General features: G+C 30.6%; 2 protein-coding genes across 3 annotated transcripts; both read right to left on the bottom strand.

Annotated features, from left to right (window-relative positions):
• Positions 1–2890: 2890 nt before the first annotated feature.
• Positions 2891–7414, bottom strand: LOC146910767 (uncharacterized). 2 transcript variants are annotated; one of them, XM_085724418.1, is made up of 5 exons: positions 6799–7332; positions 6646–6691; positions 5610–6021; positions 5386–5464; positions 2891–3374 (listed from the first exon to the last, which is right to left on the bottom strand). In XM_085724418.1, the coding sequence occupies exons 2-5, from the start codon at positions 6661–6663 to the stop codon at positions 3239–3241; spliced, it is 645 nt and encodes a 214-aa protein (XP_085580544.1). In that variant the 5' UTR covers positions 6664–6691; positions 6799–7332; the 3' UTR covers positions 2891–3238. The 2 variants fall into 2 exon arrangements, with proteins under 2 accessions (XP_085580544.1, XP_085580542.1); XM_085724416.1 differs by having other exon boundaries at positions 6646–7414.
• Positions 7415–11658: 4244 nt separating this feature from the next.
• Positions 11659–14214, bottom strand: LOC146910766 (beta-fructofuranosidase, insoluble isoenzyme 1-like). Its single transcript, XM_085724415.1, has 6 exons — positions 14194–14214; positions 13228–14090; positions 12976–13134; positions 12598–12836; positions 12157–12247; positions 11659–12065 (listed from the first exon to the last, which is right to left on the bottom strand). The coding sequence occupies exons 2-6, from the start codon at positions 14083–14085 to the stop codon at positions 11886–11888; spliced, it is 1527 nt and encodes a 508-aa protein (XP_085580541.1). The 5' UTR covers positions 14086–14090; positions 14194–14214; the 3' UTR covers positions 11659–11885.
• Positions 14215–21134: the final 6920 nt, after the last annotated feature.

The raw sequence follows: 21134 nt of genomic DNA, 5'->3' as shown, positions 1-21134 counted from the left end.
GTTGTTGATTATGTGAAGTACTATTCCCTTCAAGGATTTCAACATGTTTGTTCTGTCATTAGAAATCATATGAATAAGCAAGTTTCTCTTTGCATTGTCTTTGTCTTTTTATTTACAAGCATTTCAAACAATATTGCGTTTATAGGAATATTCACAATTGATGGCTCTCAACCATTTATGTTAGTTGGTTTTCCTTCAATCACTGCTTTTATTTGTTAAAGCTTCAAGTGTTTTCTTTCATCCTTACTCATCTTTTCAAAACGTTCAAACTCATAAAAAAATGATGACCACATTGTCTATGGCATACAATTGATCATCTGTCAAATACTCATCTAATAAGAAATCATTGTTGTAAGGGAGTTCAGAATGTGCTTCAAAATCAACAGGAACCATTGTAGTAAAATTCACTTGCATTTCGAGTTTCGACACATTCTATTGCCTCAGTTTTGGCGACTGTCTTATGATTTTGTTACAGCAACATCATTTTCACTCACACCCTGTCGGTAGAGTTTGTTATGATATCTGGAGGTGAAGATTGATTAGTTTAAATAAGTTCGGTATAAATAATGTTTTTGTGTATAAAGAATGCAATGTATTTCTTCTGTTTATTCATATTTTGTATTCTAATAAAAAAAATTAAAATGATTGTCAACCATTTGGTTTTTTTAATGGTCCATATTAACCATATTTGCTGTATTTGCTTTGCTGTGTGAACTTAAGATTCCTTGCAGCATGGTTTACAGGTCCAAGGAAATGTTGGTCACATGTATTTATTTTGTGTGCTGACACTTATATCTCAAAAATAATAAAATACAAAGATGTAAATTGTGATATTAGGAAAATAGATCGAGGAAATTAAAGGATGAAAGAGAAAAACATGATGTTAAGAGTATTGGAGATTTGTAGAGTGCCTTATGAAGCACTCCACCCAAAACTAAGGTTTTGTTTAGATTGATGGAATGAAATTTGTATTCTATTGTTTGAATTTGTATAAAATGAATGGAGTGACATGAACATGATGAAATTTATTTCATCTTTTTTTTGGTGGTGGCCGGGGTTTGAACCCCGGACCTTGCATATTACCATGCGTTGTCCCTACCAACTGAGATAAGCTCACGTGGACAAAATTTATTTCATCTAATACAACAGTTTCTTTTAATTTGCATTTTCCTCTAATTTAGGGTGTATGCAATGGAAATAAAGATTTATAATAATATAATTACCTTTTTACCCTTCTTTTATCACGTCTACTACAACTTCATGTCCGCAAATATGTTGGAACAAATGTGGCAATTTAATGGAAGACTAGACATTAAGTCTCACATTAGATAGAATTAGTGTTGTGTGAATTAAAAAAAAAAATTGAAAGTCTCCCATTAGATAGATAGATTCACACACATTGATAGTACTTATAGGTACATGATTTTGTGAAGGAGTAAGCATTCGGGAAATATATATAAGGAAGGATATATTAACTCCAAAACATGCACCAAATTAGGTTACTCCAAATCATGATATTTTAGTCTTCAATATTAGTGTTAGGTTACGAACAATGTTTTAAGATGTTAGTACGTGGAATTAGTTAGATTTTTGTTGCTAATATGACATAATATTTTTTAAGATGCTTGCATGTAAATTATTTGGGATTCTAATATTTAGTTGGATACCCTTATTAGGCCAACAAAAATAAATTACGGAAATATAAGATGTGTATTCTGCTTTTTGAATTAAAAAGAAGGTTCCGTTTAGGCTGAACCCATCACTCTTTTTGTTCAGACTGGACCCATGATAAATACCAGCTACAGGGAGTTGATCCAGTAAATTGCGTAATTATATAATTCCCCCATATATATGGTAAATCATAATAAGCCTCACAATGGTTAATAAAGTCATAAATATGCACATGTAGGTAAAATGCCTTTCTTACCCTTATGAATAAATAATAAAAAACTTTAAAACGCGCATTGCTTCCTCTTCTTTTCCCTTGGAGGTGCTTCTTTGTTTTTTCATTTTTTAATTTCACACTCAGATCCAATATTTACAGAATCTAAAAACAAGATTCATGATGCTCTCGTGCATCTCCAAGGAAGAAGCTTATATAGGGTGCTCCAAGGAAGAAGCTAAAAACTACGTATTTATACCCGAATTGGATTTATACGAAAAAATATATCGGATCTAAAGACACTATTCACTCACACTCAAAACATGAGGGAGATTAGGGAAAATGGATGTTTGAGAATTTTGTCATGTTAAATTTTGAAAAATTGGTCATTATTCATTAATCCAGACACTTTAATTTCTTCAAGTTGTTTAATTGGATTTGATATTAAACGAAACTTTGTCCTTTGATAATTTTCTGAGTTTTTTTTTAATCAAAGAGGAAGCTAAAAACTGTGAGATGACGAAATTAATTTGGCGAAAATGAGGAAGCCTGAGATGATATGTGTCATTAGAAAAAATTCTGGAATTTTTGTGTGAAAATGATGAAGTTTATGTATATGCATGAAGATGAAGAACTAGATGAGAGAAATAAACTTGCAGGGCTAATACCACAAATAGGTAATGGTTGGACAGTCAACCTAAAGAAAAGGTAGCCAATATGTACTCCTGACCACTCAAATTAAATAACATATCTATGGTTGATATGAAATTGGTCGAAGATAAAGCCAAAATTTCATAGGTCCAAATTAAACAAAACCTAAAGAATATACTCCATGATTGTAGAAAAAGGGAAAGGTTTTTGTCAGGCTAACTTTTGCTAACTAGGTCCAAATTAAACAAAACCTAAAGAATATACTCCATGATTGTAGAAGCTAACTTTTGCTAACTTTATGTCTACCAACAATAGAAAAGATATAAAAGCAAGTATTAGAATCCCAAATACTTCAAGCTAACAACAGAAGTATATTCAAATGTTAATGCCACTGGGCAGTGGTTGCCACTGTTAGACCATGCCTCCTTCAAGGGAGTGACAACTACTGCCTTTTGAATATGTTTTTCAAACAATATAAAAAATATAAGAGCGCAATGTACTTCAATCTAGTAACAAAAGTATAAGAGCGCAATGTCTTTCAGATGTTCATGCCACTAGGCATGCCTGAACCTTCAAAGGAGTGACAACTCCTGTCTTTTGAATATGTCTTTCAACCACCAATATAAAAAATATAAAAGCTACTAAAATCAAAAGTATATTTGACATTCAAGTGGCAGGGGCAGTGGTACTTTAGTCTAATATCATTTAAGTGGCAGGGGCAGTGGGGGTAGCCTTGGACCATGCCATTCCTTCAGCCTTCAAGAGGGAAGCCCAGTATTGACCCCTCCCTTTGTAATCAACCTTATAGTCATCTGCTAAACCAGCTACCTTGCGCACTTCACTGAAAAAATAAATTTAATGAGTTAATTACATGGAAAATTCCATGGAAAGGAGTCAATCTGTTACCAATTGGATGTGGGAAGAGGATCATTGAATATTTTTTAAAATCAGACAAACATGTGGAATTCACATCAGAGAAAAATAAAGAGAATTGCAATAATAATATTTACTCACAAATATGACTTTCAAAACAAAGTAATGAAAAGGAGTCATTGGTGGGTATTGTGAAATAAGGTTAGTAAAACAGCAGAAGACATCAATGACAAAAGCCTTCAGTAAATACCTTGAACTTTTACATGCATTGTGACCTTTTATATAAGAACAAGCCTTTGGCTTTCATCATTTGGATTCTATGAGATAAAAATAACACTATCATGCAAAAATTATGACATTACATCATTTGATTTAGGAACATAAAATCCTTAAATATTTCTTTAATTTTATTTTGGCTTCCCAAATGTTATATCAACGAAGTTAACCTTATTCGATCCCTACAGATATTGCTGTGAACATCATATTAACTTTTTTATTGGAATGATGATTAAATTTAAAAAAAAAAAAAAAAAACACTCCAAAAGTGATATCTAGAATTGAAACTGATATAGCTGATAAAATTCAATTGAATCACACACTACACTTCCACTGCAACCAATTGGCCGCCCCAAAATAATATTGTAAAAACAAATATAACAATAATACAAAAATATGCACATACAACAGATAAGTAAACCAAATTATACTATTTTATACCAATAATAGAAATTAACCTTTTTTAAATCAATTGCAACAGACTGCAAACTTAATATATATATATATATATATATATATATATATATATATATATATATATATATATATATATATATGGACGACAACTTCAACCACAGGGACAGGACAATAGCTGATTAAGATATGAAGGTCAAACAAAATAAAATGTAGAAGGAAAAGGGACTCAGGCGCACAAGGGTGACTAAAAATGAACAATAAAAGTATTCATACTAAGGTCATGTGAAATTCACATCACTGCTAATAACAAAAACAGAATTTCTATAATGTTCACTCACATTGAACCAGAAACTAAACCAGTAAAAGTTTGTGTATGAACAATAGCTGATTAATATATGAAAGTCAGGCATAAAAGTAGAAGGAAAATGGACTCAAAGGAACTTGGGTATGGACTCAAAGGAACTCAAGGGTGACTGAGAAGTAACAATATAAAATGTAGTGCACAATCTATCTTGCACCAAGGGTGACTGGTAAAGTGCTCAGCCAGATTAAACTTCCTGGTTGGCAAATACTAAAGCCAACCAGCTCGGTCAGCTGCATTGTAATAAAACTCCACCCAATCACAAATTGGATGTGGAAAGAGGATCATTTGAAAAAAAATTAAAACCATTTATCAATTAATCTTGATGACAATAAAATATAAATTATCCAGACAAGAATCAGACATGTGAAATTCACATCACAGAAATATAAAAAGAGAATTGCAATAATATGTACTCACATATATGACATTCAAAACGACTCACATAGATCCTTAGCACATTACTTTACACATATAGTTAGATAATTCCTAGAGACTCAAGCTTTAACATAAGAACCAAGATGTAGACATATACGAACAGAATGTTTCAAGTAGTCATTCATCTGAATCTTACTATATTGTTTATGAAGAGAAACCTAAAATTCAAACATAGACATTTAGAACACTCCTCACCCCACAGGTCAAGTAAACATGGCATTTAACTATAGAAAAAATGATAATGAAATATTATCTATTTTCACAAATTTAGTTCAATTTTTGTAAATAATACTTTTCACTGATATCAGGTATAAAGTGAAAGTAGATAAAATAAGCATAGTTCATTAAACACATATCAGTGAAAAGTATTATTTACAAAAATTGAACTAAATTTATATTATTAAATTGACATACACTTATTCTTATTATTATAAGTAGCAGTACAACATATATCAAGCAATTATAACTTTTTCTCAAAGATACTTACATGTCTTTGTAATCAAGACCTAATCTCTTAACAGCATCAGCAAGGAGTCCCTCAGCTTTCACAATCTTGCTCTTGAGACCTAACAAGACACAAACAACACTTCAAAAACCTTATAATAATAATAATAATAATACAACACGACCTAACAAGACACAAACAACACTTCAAAAACCTTATAATAATAATAATAATAATAATAATAATAATAATAATACAACACAGACCCTCGATCTTAAAGCGACGTTTAAGTTTTGGCTTATCACGATCCTCAAGATCAGAATCATCTTTGCGCTGTTCCCAAGTGGTTCGCCTCCCAAAACATCGGCTGAGGCCCTTATTGAGGGTGGACAAGTACTTGAGGTGACCACGAACTACAATGGACTCAGCATTAATCCTTTCCTGTTCCGCTTGTTTCCAAGCAATTTCAGCCTCCCTTAAAACATTTGCTGCAGCAATTGCCTTCACAGTAGCAGCTGCTGCAGCGTTATCAGCATCTGCAATTGCTTTCGCCTTCCTTGCAGCTTTATCAGCATCTGCTATTCTTTTCGCCTTCCTTGAAGCATTGGAAAGCTGAAGCTGAAACTTTGTTTGCTCAGCACGAGATTTGCCAAAGCAAGGTAAAGCTCTCGATGATTCCTATGAAAAACAGCAAATCAAAGAAAAAAATCAACTGATTATCAAATCAACTTTGAAGTTCTTAGAAAGAGCAAAAAAAAACCTAATTCGAATTTTACAATTTATAGAATCTTAAGATGAAAAACACAAATCAAACAAAAAAATCAGATCAGGATTGAAATTCTCAAAACGATAAAAACAACAAAACAACAAACAAAAAAGGCAGAACGATATAATGAACAAAAAATGCAAGATCGATATAAATGCAAGATCTATATATAGAAACAACAAAAAATACAACATCGATATATAGAAACAACAAAAAATGCGATCGTCGAAACTATGAAATCAACGTAGATTGTAGATCGCTTCGAAATCAACGTATAGAAACAACAAAAAATGCAATCGTCGAAAAGATGAAATCAACGTATGAAATCAACGTAGATCGTCGACGCGATGAAATCAACTTAGATCGTCGAAGCGATGAAATCAACGTTGATCATCGAAGGGATGAAATCAACGTAGATCGATCGTCGAAGCGACGACGAATTCAACGTAGATGGATCGTCGAGATCGTCGAAACGACGACGAAAGAAGTAGATCATCAAACAAAATCGAAAATCAATTCAGATCTAGAAAACATACCTTCTTCGACTTCGTCATGTTTGTGAAAGTGTTTCTGAAAGTGCTTCTGAAAATGTTTGATTGCAGAGAGCAAGAGTAAGCAGTGATGAAGTGATGTTGAAGCGCAATGAATGAATAACAGAACAGAAGGCGTTGTTGAAAAGATTTATACACCTTTCAAATTCAAAAATGCCGCGCGCGTATTCTGTGTGCGGATCTGGGCGGATCGGATTTGTCAAGTTATATTGGGCGGATCGGATCTATTTTTTTGGGCTTAGAGCCCAAACAATTTATATTTGATATTTTGATGAAAGAAAAAAGAAAAATAGAGAATTTCTTTTATTCGAACACAAATAAAAAAAGGACATAGTACAATCGATCAATCAAAGAGAAAGGATCAATTTTTAAGGTTGGGAATAGATAAAATTTTGTGAAGATGGAAAAGCGAATATTAGATTTGTGACTTGTGAAGATATAGATCTGTGAGGGAGAGGGAAAATCTATCGTCATGTTGTTGGATTTGTGAGTTGATATTGGGAATTGATGATAGATCGGTGAGGAGGGAGAAGGGAGGTTTATATGGTTGTTGGATTTGTGAGTTGAGGTTGGGAATGGGAAGAGAGTTTTGTGAAGAGGGTGTCATGGGGAAGAAGAGAGAAACACAGAGAGGAGGGAGCATATACATTATGAATGAAAACAATTGTGAATGAATGAACAATGTGAATGAAAGTATTTAAAAGCACACAGCCGCACCAACACAAACTAGGGTTACATATGTTCACCCGACAACAACATAGACAATCCAGCCCATTACTCTTTGGATTCCACTTCTATAATATAAGCCAGTTATATTGTGCCACGTGGCACTTCTTTTTTAAAATGAAAAATTGAATATTAAATATGTTTTTAGTCCCAATAAATATATCAATTTTTCATTCTTATCCCTCTAAAAAAATTCTTCAACTTTTAGTCCTCCAAAAATTTACCATCTTCACTTTTGTTTACTCATTTAAAGTTAACTCATATGCAGACTTCATATTTTTGAATAAATTTTTTTAGAAAAATTCATAATATTATAAGAATCTCTACAAAAAAAAATTAGAATTTTTTTACAAAACATGAATTTAATATGAATTTTTATATTTTTGATGGTTAAAAATTCATATTAAATTTATGTTTTGTTAAAAAATTCTAATTTTTTTGAGAAAGATTTTTATAATATTCTACACATACCTGCAAAATTTCATTAAAAAAATGCTAAAATAAACTTGAAAATATGGACCAAAAGTAGTGATTGAAAATTTTAAAGGAACTAAAAGTTGAAGGAAAACTTTAAACAGGCTAAAACGAAAAGTTGGTATATTTATAAGGACTAAAAACATATTTAACCCAAAAATCAAATAAAATAAAGGAACAAGAACAAAATCAGAACGTGTTCCTGCCTTCCTTCACTTGAACTTCTTCCTTCAACTTTTTGGTTCGAATTTTGTTGAAAATTTTTATTATTATTATTATTTTGAAAACTTTATTTTTGTTGAAAACTTTTATTATTATTATTATTTTGAAAACTTTATGATTTTTAGAGGTGTCAAATGGACTGGTTCGCCCCCGCTCAATGAGCTGATGTGTATAACTGAGTTGGACCAACAAATTCCGACTGATATATGGGTTGTAGATAACATGACGTTAATGAGTTGACCCGTTGGTCCAGCTCATTTTTGACATCTTGTGCAAGGTGAAGTAATAATAATTGCATATTTTTATAATTGGCTAAGATAACATGATGTTTACTTACTCCCTCTATTCAAAATACATGTCACAAATTTACAATGTGCATTGTTCCCATAACCTACTTTGATCATATTTTTTAACTAATATATAAATACAAATGTTAGCATGTAAGATGTTGTTTGATTTGTCTCAATGAATATTTTCAAAATAATTTTTCTTTATATATATAATTAAAATATTAATGGTTAAAATTGTGTATTAACATGTGTGCAATAGTTGACTCCGTCATGTATTTTGGAACGGACTAAAAAATTCAAGAGTCGCTTTCTTGTACATTTTGAACATTGACTGAAATATTAATTATTTCATTTTTTTTTGACAAATTTGATTCATATATAATTAAAATATTAATGGTTAAAATTGTGTATTAACATGTGTGCAGTAGTTGACTCCGTCGTGTATTTTAGAACGAAGTAAAAAATTTAAGAGTCACTTTCTTGTACATTTTGAACATTGACTGAAATATTAATTATTTCATTTTTTTTGACAAATTTGATTCATTATGATGAGTATATATTGAAACTTTAATTTCACTCTTTTATTACAACTTCATAATATTATCTATTAGCAGACCCTTCAAAATAATAATAATAATAATAATAATAATAACAACAACAACAACGATGATGATGATGATGATGATGATGACGACGACGACGACGATGATGATGATGATATGCTAACAAGTGTCCTAAGGGCATTGTTTAAGGAATCCAAAAGAAGAAACTACTGTATGTCTTAAAAATACAAGTCAAACACTTTTTAAAGTCATAACCGTACAATTTCCAATGCAAAAATTGCTACTTTTAGATGTTTAAACAATGCCCTTAGGGCACTTGTTAACATTTTCCTAATAATAATAATAATAATATGTGTTTAAAAGATTTTTATTTGGTTTTAACTAAACAATTTTGAGAGTAATGATACTTGATAATATTATCTAAACAAATAGATTTGAAACAATATAAGCAAAACAATGTAGCGCGGTAATATCAGCCATTCAAAAAAAAAACAGCGTGTAACGAGATAGGCGGCGGCCGGTGAGATGGAGCTCGTGGTCGTCGCGAAGAAAAAGAGGAGGTCGCGATGGATTGATGACAGACCTGAAAGGTCAGTCGATGGTTGTACTTGAATCTCATCGTCGGATTTTCTCTGGCCATGTCTCTCTCTCACTGGTGGTGGTGGTAATGGACGAGCCGGTGGTTGCACTTGGATATCTAAATTTTAATATCTATATTTTTTGAATGGATATATTTTCATATCATTGATTAAATAATGACTATTTGTAAATTTGTATATTCTAAAAAATAGCATCTTTGTGCAAAGAAGTATTTGACAATAACACAATATAAACACCATATATAGAAGGTTTTTTTTTTTTCACTGCCCTGCAAAAATTAGGGTCCTTTTCAATCTCTTTGAATAAAAGTTTGATTTATAATATACAATTTTATTTTGAATTAAAAGTATTTATTGCTGTTTTTGTTCTAGCGATTAGAAAATATGGTCGGATCTTTTTGAGGTTATGGCATTTGGAGTTTGAACTCTTGATGAAAGATATGTTGATCCTACTTTTATGGTTAAGCTTGCTGATTTTGATTTTGTACAAATTTATTTTGAACTTTGAAGTAAAAGTTTCATACAAATCAAAGTAGCTCAAGTATAATGCCTATATGACACGATTTTACTTTTGAGTATTAAATGGTAGTAATCTTAGGTCTAACTCTATTGAAAATTGTTGTCCACACATTTGATAGGGCTGAAAACACATGTAAAAGACGAAAATACCCCTCAGCTGTTAACTGTCGAGGAAGTAAACCGCCTGCACTTCGTAAAAATTTGTCGCAGTTTGTTTCGCAAATTATATTTTCTTCGACAAATTTGTCATATCATTCATAATTTCCTATATAATCATTTGAAAAAGGGATGAATAATATTTGAAATATTATAAAGTAATACTAGGTTAGTCAAACCTATAAATAATTATAGACATCAATGAAATTAATTACAAATAATTACAAATATTTCCTTATTAAGGAATTAAATTTATTTAAGGAAAAATTTAGGTGTATTTCCTTATTTAATTTCAACTTTTAAGTTCGTTAACTGCCGAAGTTTTCCTCGGCAGTTAACTGCAGCCGGTTTACTTTCCCGGTAGTTAACTGACGAGGGTATTTTCGTCTTCTACATGTGTTTTTCAGCCCTATCAAATGTGTGAACAACAATTTTCAACTCTATTTACTCAAAAGATGACCTGAAATACAATTATACCGCAGTGAATATGGATGAATTTTTTTTCCCACGTTATACTCTGACGTTTGTTTGTGAGTTTGGAAGAAAAAAAAGGAGCAAGTGTAAGAAATGGTTGGGGATTCATTTTTCTTCATAATACAAAATCCTCCTCATTTGGAGAAACTCAAAATTTATGTTGGATGAAGGTTTTGGGGTTTTTGGAAAGTTTACATGAATTATTCAAAAAAAAAAAATTTTGACAGATATTCAAAAACATTATTATTCTCTAAAAAAAAATTCCAAAAATGTGAAAAATTTTACCACTTTTCTCTATTTCTAACCCTCTAATTTTTTTTTTCTCTTGTGAGCCGTCACTAAAACCTTAGTTTATTCTCCTTCATCCACCAATGAGGGGTGATTTAGGGTCAGTTTTAACCCAAAATCACCCCTCTAACTCGTTTTTCTCTTTTCCTTTTATTGAAAATAAGTGATTTTCACATCTATTTCGTTTTTATTTTGTGATTTCATCGTCTTCGTGCGACGTTCGTTGTTTGTCGTCTTTGTGCGATGTTGTTTGTTTTTCTTGTTTCTCTCAGGTATTTGATCGGTTCAAATTGTCATATCAGCTTCGATCAAGTGCAGATCCAATCAATGACTTTGGTGTCATCTACGTTGCAGATTCGAAAACATGGTTATTCCGAAGATTTAAATATAGTCATATGTGTAAGCATTTGTACTTTACCGTTTTATGCTATTAACATGGATGATGTGAGATGTTCACATTCATCCTTTTTGTTTTTAGCTAATTTGCATTATATCGATGTACTCTTTCAATTTGAATGAATGAATAGTAAAAAAAAAACCTCTAAAGTCTTCCCTTCTCCTCCCCTCCCCTCCAAAAAAGCCTAAGGGATTTGTGATGTTTGAACATGCAAGTTTATAAATTTGATCATGGTTCATATTCAATTTGAAGAAAAGGAAAAAAAACGATTGTATATCAAATCTTAATGCTTGATCCAAGTGCAATTTGCGTGACCGATTTTTTTCATCATTAAATCAATCCTTTGAAATTTAAATAAACATTCATATGAAAATATAAATATTTATCAAACTGTTTGTTTAAACAGTAAAAATAACAACAAAAATTTCATAGAATTTACCCCTGCATTGTACGGATGGACGTCTTGTATTAATAATGCTAAGGATTGATTTACTGAAATAAATTAAGTAAAATTACTTCAATTTATATCAGCTGACTTCATACTCCATGCTTTGAGATTCTCCACAATGATCGGTTCAGTGCCATTGTTAAACACAAACAAATGAGCTTGATTTGCCACTGCTAGTACTGGGTAAACCCTAGACAAAATGTTTGTTTTACCTCCTTCTCCAAAACTTTCCACTACTGAATGATCAATCTGTTAATTAAAAAATCAATCATTAATCAATTAATAATAATCATAACGATTAAAATAAGAATAGAGAAGGACGTTGAATATTTGCACATACCAAACTCCTAAGAGAAAGTTTTTTAGTAGCTAAATCCACATCTACAAATCCAGCAAACGATGGCTTGTACAAGTTACTCGTCAAAGAAGAACTGTGAAAAAATGAAAAACAAAATTAATCAAGTTTAAATAAAGGACTTGATGAGAAAAATAAAATTGGATCCTCATCACAATTTGAATGAAATAATTTTAGTTCCTAAAGTACTATCAATGTCTTTCTAATTTAGTCCATAAAATATATATAAGTAAAATATGTAGTTTTTAAGACATATACAATTCGTCAATTTAACATTAATATCATATACTCTGGAGACTAACTTGACTGATTTCATATACTTTAAGGATGTTCAATTTTTATATATATATTTTATAAAGTAAATTGAAAAGAGAGTGATATTATAAAACTAAATTGATAGTTTATTCCAATTTAAATTAGAAGTACCTGGTCGCATCAGAGCACAAGAGAACGACATGTTTGTTTGGAGCTTTGAAGATTCTAAAGAATACAGGAGTAAACTCTGCCAAATTTTCTGAAGCCAAAGTTAAAAGACCAAAAGGACCAACACCACCTTGAACTTTTGAACCTTTTTGGAAACATAGGTCTTGTGCATTTACCCAACTTGGATCATAAGCCTCTGCCTTATCCAAGCTTGAAAATGAGAAAGTAACTTCCACATCGGCCTGCAATTTTAATTCAATATTTTTTGAATTTGGTTAAATTTATATTGTGTATAAAATTATTGAAGGTGTAAATAAATATTATAAAAAATAATATTGTTAAGTTTGACACTTATTACTTATATTAAAGTGTTTAACCCACCTGGGCAGCAGTTATTCCAGCTACTTCAACATGATTACCCTTTTCAAGCTTTTGATTGTTCATGCTAACTTCTTTCTCTCTAAGTACATTCAATTCTTCAACAGGCCATTGTACTAATTGTCTTTCAGTAGGATCAAGCCACACAGTTCTTGGAATTGCCTAAAGATTTTGACGTACACGTACATTAATTGATTAAAATAAACAAACCATCTTTAATATCATAAAAAATCTTATTAATATTATATAAAGTACCTGAATTCCAGCCCATCCTTTTTTAACATCATCATCCTTGGAATCAGACTCATTAGCCCAACCCCAAAGTATCCTACGATTCTTACTTGGATCAAAAAATGACTTGGAAGCATAGAAATTACCATAGTCATATCTAAGTCCACCCCAACCATCCTCTGATGTATTACTCGGAATATACCTATCCTTACCAGCTAGGTACGTGCCCAATGTATAGTACTCAAATCTAGTCATGTCAAGACTATTCTTTAAGACATGTTTAACATGATTTCCTTCAATTGATGTATCTAACCCTACTTTACCTTTCAATGAAACCGGGTAAAAATCAGGGCACTCCCACATACCGGTAGTAGTTTTTGAGTGGATCGGGTGTTTGGCCCGAACCCATTTCACAAAATCCTTACTCCTATACAAGTAGGCCATCCCTCTATGTTTCCTTCTACTACCAACCAACATTCTCCAACGTCCATCTTTACCCATCCAAGCAGTTGTTGGGTCACGAAAAGCGCTACCATTAACGCCTATTCCCGCAACCACAATCGGGTTGATCTCATCGGGTTTTACCCATTTTCTAAGAAGTGGGTCGGTTGGATCTTCGGGTATAGCATAAACTTGAACTTGAGTGTTATTTTCGTCGATAATTCCAGTGTAAAGGATCACGGGTCCTTTACCCGGAACAATAGTGGCTGACCCGGACCAACATCCGTATTTGTCAAAGGGTTTGGATGGATATATAGCGGGTTCAAGTGCTTTCCAATTTATAAGATCCTTTGATACTGAGTGGGCCCACACAATGTTTCCCCATACAGATCCTTTTGGGTTATACTGGTAGAATAGGTGATAGTATCCATTATAGTACATTGGTCCTGCATGGTTCACAAATAATTAGTTGAAGTACATGAAGATAATATGAAGGACATTGACAAATGAAGTAAAAAAGGAAAGAAGTCAAATGTGAATTTTACTTACCATTTGGATCTGCATGTGATTGATGCGTCCATTACACCAATTTAGAAACCATGAAAGAATAAGTAAAGTTAGCATAATTGGAGATGAAAATTGAAATGGAATTTTTTTAAGTATATTTTTCTGGATCAAAATTTAATGGGAGAGGAAAGCAGAATCAAAGAGATTAAAACTCCTCTCGCTCCATTTCAACTCTTATCCAAAATATTCAGGAGACTTGAGAGAAATGTAAAACATATACGACACCAAAATAATATCTATAATGGTATAAAAGCAAAGTAGAAATTTAGATGTTTCCTTTAAACCAAATAAAAAGAGTCGTTTTTCGTTCTCTCCACCATTAAAATCACATCCTCCTTTTTGGCTCTTCCTTTTGTAAGCAAACTTCATTAAAGTGAGCACATAGGCGTCATGGCCACCCCTAAATGCTAACCTTAGAACACTTCTTAAAAAATCTAAGGCAGAAATTTTATTTTAAAAATTATGTATTCAATACATTGAAATCTAAATAAACATCTTTTTAAACATTAAACTTAACAATAATTTCCATTTTTGAATCTTTAAGAAGTGTTTTAATGGTCCTTGTTAGCAGAACCCTTTATTAACCTTGGTTAATACACTTATATGTAAAAAAAAGTAATTGAGGGATTATGTACAAAATTTTATGATGAAATAAACATATCAAAATAATCAAATAATATGTTATTAAAATATAATATATTATTGTATAGAAAATTATTCACTTTAACTTATTAAAAATATAGTGAAAAAATATTAATATTAATGTTCATTCAATTTCAAGCTATTCTCATCATTTCAGGGTTCAGATATACAAATTGATTCTTGTCACTTGCCTTTGTTATTTTTATTTCCTTTCGAAATGGTGTAACGATAAATATAAAAGGAGGTAAAAACAATTGTTAATATAACAGCTTTTTTGCATATTTTGTTTCACATGCACCGTTGGAGATAGAACTCTAGACAAAATCGTTAAACCCCCAAGAATCTATAATTTGTATCACACCATGGTTCAAAATTCTTTTTTGTAAAATCAATAATGTTCAATGTTATAGCGTCAAATTTTATCCAGCCTACCACCATTGTATTCAAGTTATGAAAACATTATGCGCCCACAAATAGTTATTATCATAATTTTAGATTTTATATAATAATTCAATCTCCACAAAAAAAATACCTCCATTATGGACGTAGAACCATTATGGTACAACAATCACAATAATTCAAGAATCACAAAAACAACGCACCGAAAATATATTATATATTCATAAAGTAGGGTTAAAAAGCAAGAATGTTACGAACCGTTGATCCAGTTTCTAGGAGGTTGAAAATGGTATCCAGTTCTATGCACTTCGCTCACCGAAATGGTTGAAACAGATTGAAGGTGAGGGTATACTTTATGAAATGCTTCAACACCATTGCTTATCAGCAATAAACTAATGGAGAAAACCGCTACAAAGATCGTAACACACTGAGAGAGAACCATTAGTTTATTGCTAATCAAGAACAAAATGGAGAGTACGTACGTAGTTTTCTATGTAACATGGGAAAGGAAATTAGGAAATACAGAAAGAGAAGTTAAAATAAAATGCGTACGTGAGGAAGTGGCGATTTAGAAGGTTAAAAAATAGGATTTGGATAATTCATTGTTTTGGGCGTAATTCTCTCACTAATGGCTAAGATCGAAGACCTAATGAGAAATAAACCCATCCACTCATACTAGTAATATTTGAATTTATCTATAACTAATTTGAATGCGTAATATTTGAAATTATCTGTAACTAATTTTTTTTTTTTTAACAAAATTTATCTGTAATATGATATGAGTGCGTCATAAATAAAAAAATAACTAGTTTGAAAAATATATCTAACTACTTAATTCTATCATTATTATGGAGTAAATATTAAAGGAAAAAAGTTACTCTAGCGGGTATTTTTAGTGGGGATTGAAATACTTTCTATTAGGTCTGGTAAAAGAACTTTTATAGAATGTTAACTCTAGGAGGAAGTAATTGAGCCACACATGCCACTCCCTCTTATCTTATACTATATTGTAATTAATTTTAACAACAGTGAAGAGTGAAGACTCCATCACACACAAAAAAAAAAAAACACGGAGGATAAATTAGTTCTTGACAAAAAAAAAACCTAATAGGATTATGTGACGGTCTACATGTCATATAAAGAATTTTTTTTGAGAGAATGTCATGTAAAGAATGATCAGTGTGTATTTAAACAAAAATAAGATGATATTTAGGTCCTTTCAACAATTTTTTGGGACAATTTGGTGTACAAAAATTTCAAAATCCAAAAATTGTAGTTCTTCAATAATGAAATGATCAAGTTTGTTGAACTCTAAGAGACCAAATTGATAGATTTACATTTTGTGCTAGGGCTAAATTAATACTTTTTTTACGGAAGACTAAATTGAACAAAATTACATTCTCAAACTAATTAGAAAAGGGAAATTCTTCCTTACCCATGTCACTATGGTGGGTAGCCTAACCCATCTGACATGTCAAACAATAAGTGGATCTAAACATTGGAATGTCATTAGTAATGTCAATTTGAAATATTTGCAAATTTACCCTAAATTCATTAAATTTAAGTTTTTATTTGCTAGTTGCCCTTTCACATTCAAACAAAAGAAATGGATGTTCATCTCCCATCTCCTCTGCCTATCCTATCATACAACCTGTCGTACAATATTATTCTGCTTTTTGTATATTTATTCTCAATCATATGCATGTATCGATGCCTATGTATTTACTTATGGTTATTTCAATGATACATTTAAATAACGCTTAATTCTTTTCTTCCATAATTGATGTGTTTTTGACCGAAGATTATTTGAAAACTATTAATGGGTTTCATGCTGAATCAGTCTCACGATCAAAACTGTGTAATTTAGTTGCGTTTCATTGGCTGTATCGCGAGATCAAGTCGGGCCAATTTTCGGGTCAATACGACCCGTTTAATGTTATATGGGTGAAGAAGAAGCAGTTTCACGCTTTCAGCGCCCACTTGCGGCTCATGGCGTGTGTGTCAAAATTTTTGCTGTATTTGGGATCTATTTTAAAGGATAAACATTACTCCCTTAATTCCTTTCTAAGCCTCTTTTTAGAATATTAACCAAAAAAATAGCGAAGTGTATTTTTGTACATTTTCTTTCTATTGTACGTTGATTTTAATCCACCAATATATTTCTATTTTTTCACACATTTTCTCTTTTCAATAAATTTAATGTTATTTTTCTTTCGTAACAAACATTTGTTAGTTACTATCTTTTTCTCTAACAAATTCTTTTTTTTTTCACACATTCTCTTATAACAAACGTACGTTGATTTTAATCCACCAATATATTTCTATTTTTTCACACATTTTCTCTTTTCAATAAATTTAATGTTATCTTTCTTTCGTAACAAACATTTGTTAGTTACTATCTTTTTCTCTAACAAATTCTTTTTTTTCTTCACACATTCTCTTATAACAAACAATTGTCAATCCCCGTGAGCTTAACTCAATTCGAACTTCGGACACCCTACTTCTCCACAATTAAATTGTGTGAGCTCTAGCAACTAGGCTACTTGACCAAAAAAACAATTGTCAATTTTATAAATATTGTGCACATCTCTTTAATTAATTTAAGTTATAAAAATTATTCTAATTTCACATTAATCAAAAGTTAAAAAAAATTAACATTCCTCCAACTCCTTTAATCAAAATTAAGGCTTCAACTATGACTTCAACCAATGCTAGATCCACACTGTGTGACATAGATTTGAATGTTGAGATTACTCCTTTACCAGATTTATTGATGTTGAAACATCGTTAACAAAACAATTAAGGCTTCAACTATGACTTCAACCAATGCTAGATCCACACTGTGTGACATAGATTTGAATGTTGAGATTACTCCTTTACCAGATTTATTGATGTTGAAACATCGTTAACAAAACAACTTATATTTGATTCAGAAGAGTCGGATGAAGATAACTTGAAAGAGGAGACAGAAGAGAGCAACAATGGTACCTGTACAATATTTATCTCTTTACGTCTGTTTACTTTATCACTTTTATCAAGAAACAAACTTTGTTTAAAAAAAACAAACAATTTAGTTTTCCAAATATATAACATTAATTAGTTTTATTGAAAAAGTTAAGAGTAATTGATAAAGGATAAAATTGACAAATCATACCCTTAGAATACCAAAACGAAAGTTAAATAGGAACGGAAAATCCAAATTAGAGCGACACTTAAAAAAGAACAAAGGGAGTATTCATTTTAGAATGAGTGTCATTTTAACGAAAAAAAATTATTTGTTTTAAAATACATGTCATTTTTTCATTTTTCAACGTATAATTAATTACTTTTTCCAACTATGTCCTTTAACTATTATTAGTACACTACTCCCAAAGTTTTATATTTGATATCATGATGAATATATACATGATGAATAATAACCTTTAGTCTGATTTATTTTATTTGATATCATGACTCAGTTGGGTCTGTTTCACAAAAGAGAAGTGTTTGTTCATCTTAAGTGAGATTTTTGGTTAATAGTTTGTTAGATTGACTTATGCAGAAGATTTTGATAGACGAAATTCGAGATCCAGTTTTATTCTTAGTCCAATTAGATCATACCCAACAATTTGATTGACTTTATTTGATACCGTGAGTCAGTTTAGTTCGTTTGAATCAAAGGAGAAGTGTATTTTCACATTGACTGGGTTTCTGAAGGGATAGTTTGTCGGATTGACTTATACGGAAGATTCTAATCGACGATATTCGAGTTCATGTTTCATTTGTAGTCTAATTAGATCATATCTACGGTCCAATCGATTTTATTTTATGTCACAAGTCGGTTGGGTCCATTTGAATCGAACGAGAAATGTCTTTTCATGTTGACTAGGTTTCTAAAAAGGTTGTTTATTGCATTGACTTATATAAAAGATCCTAATCGTCGTAATTCGAGTTCATGTTTCATTTACAAACTAATTTGTCATATCCATCAATCTTATTGATTTTAGGGTAAATAGTGTTTTTAGCCCCTGTAATATGGTGCACTTTTGGTTTTAGCCTCTGTAAAAAAAAAATTTAGATTCCACCCTTGAAAAATGAAGATTCTTCAGGATTGACCCCTGACCCCAATGTATAAGCAGAATCTCCTACGTGGCAGTGATGTGGCATGCTGTGTCACCTTTTTCCGATGACGTGTCACGCTGAATGTATAATTAATTTTATTTTTTATATTTTTATTGGGGTACACGTGGCATTTTTGATTTTTTTAATTTAAAATAAAAAAAATTAAAAAATTTTAGAAAAATTAATAAAAATAAAAAAAATCTGAAAAAATACGGAAAAAATATAAAAATTCTGGAAAAATTAATAAAAATAAAAAATGATTAAAAAAATAAAATAATCTAATAAAATGAAAAATAATGAAAAAATTCTGAAAAATTAATAAAAAATAAAATAATCTGATAAAATGAAAAATTTTGAAAAAATTCTGGAAAATAAAAAATATTCTGGAATTCGAAATTTTCGAAAAAAATTAAAAAGATTAATCATTTTAAAAAAAATGAAATTTTTGAAAAAAGATTAATCTTATTTACAAAAATAAATTTTTGAAAAAAATTATAGAAAAGAGTAAAATAAAACTTCTTACTTTTCAAAAAAATAAATATGAATTTTTTCCGTTTTTCCGTTATTGAAAAAATTCTGGATATATGATTTTTTTTCTAAATATATTAATTTTTAGAAAATTTCGATATATATTAATCTTTTCTGGATTTTATTTTTATTTTTATTAATTTTTCCAGAATTTTTCATTTTACCAGATTTTTTTTATTTTTTTAATCATTTTTTATTTTAATTAATTTTTCAGAATTTTTTCATTTTACCAGTTTTTTTTATTTTTTTTAATCATTTTTTATTTTTATTAATTTTTCAGAATTTTTTCATTATTTTTCATTTTATTAGATTATTTTATTTTTTAATCATTTTTTATTTTTATTAATTTTTCCAGAATTTTTTAAAAAAATTCCGTATTTTTTCAGATTTTTTTTCATTTTTATTAATTTTTCTAGAATTTTTTTATTTTTTTAATTTTAAATGACGTGGACATTAATTTACACGCGTGGCATGAAAAAAAATTAAAAAAGAAATTGACACGTCACTGCCACGTAGGAGATTCTGCTGATACATTGGGATCAGGGGCCAATCCTGAAGAATCTTCATTTTTCAAGGGTGGAATCTAATTTTTTTTTTACAGGGGCTAAAACCAAAAGTGCACTATATTACAGGGGCCAAACACACTATTAACCCTTGATTTTATATGACATCGTCGGTCTGTTAGGTCTGTTTCAAATGAAGAATAAGTGTCATTTCATGTTGACTATGTTTTCTAAGGGGTAGTTTGTCGGGTTAACTTATACGGCAAATTGTGATTGACGAAAATCGAGTTCATGTTTCATTCTCAGTCCAATTATGTCATATTCAACGATCTGATTTACTTTATTTGATAACGTGAGTCGGTTTGGTTCGTTTCAATCAAAAGAGAAATGTAATTTCATGTTGACTAAGTTTTTGAAGGTGTAGTTTGTCGGATTTACTTATAAAGAATATTTTGATTAACAAAATTCGAGTTCATGTTTTATTTGCAGACTAATTAGGTCACATCCAATGGTCCATCGATTTTATTAGATATCGTGAGTCGGCTGGGTCCATTTCAATCAAACAGGAAGTGTCATTTCGTGTTGACTAGTTTTCTAGAAGGGTAGTTTGTCGTATTAAACTATACGAAAGATCCCGATCGTCGTAATTTGATTTCCTATTTCATTTACAATCGAATTAGGTCATATCCAACGATCCTATAGATTCCATTTGATACCGTGAGTTTGTTTGGTCTGTTTCAAATGAAGAAA

Source organism: Medicago sativa, chromosome 7 (assembly GCF_051527215.1).
Source record: "Medicago sativa cultivar Bolivia chromosome 7, Bolivia_mono, whole genome shotgun sequence".
NCBI classification, from domain to species: Eukaryota; Viridiplantae; Streptophyta; class Magnoliopsida; order Fabales; family Fabaceae; genus Medicago; species Medicago sativa.
The sequence above is the reverse complement of the archived record's forward strand: the minus strand, read 5'-3'. Positions and strand labels throughout refer to the sequence as shown.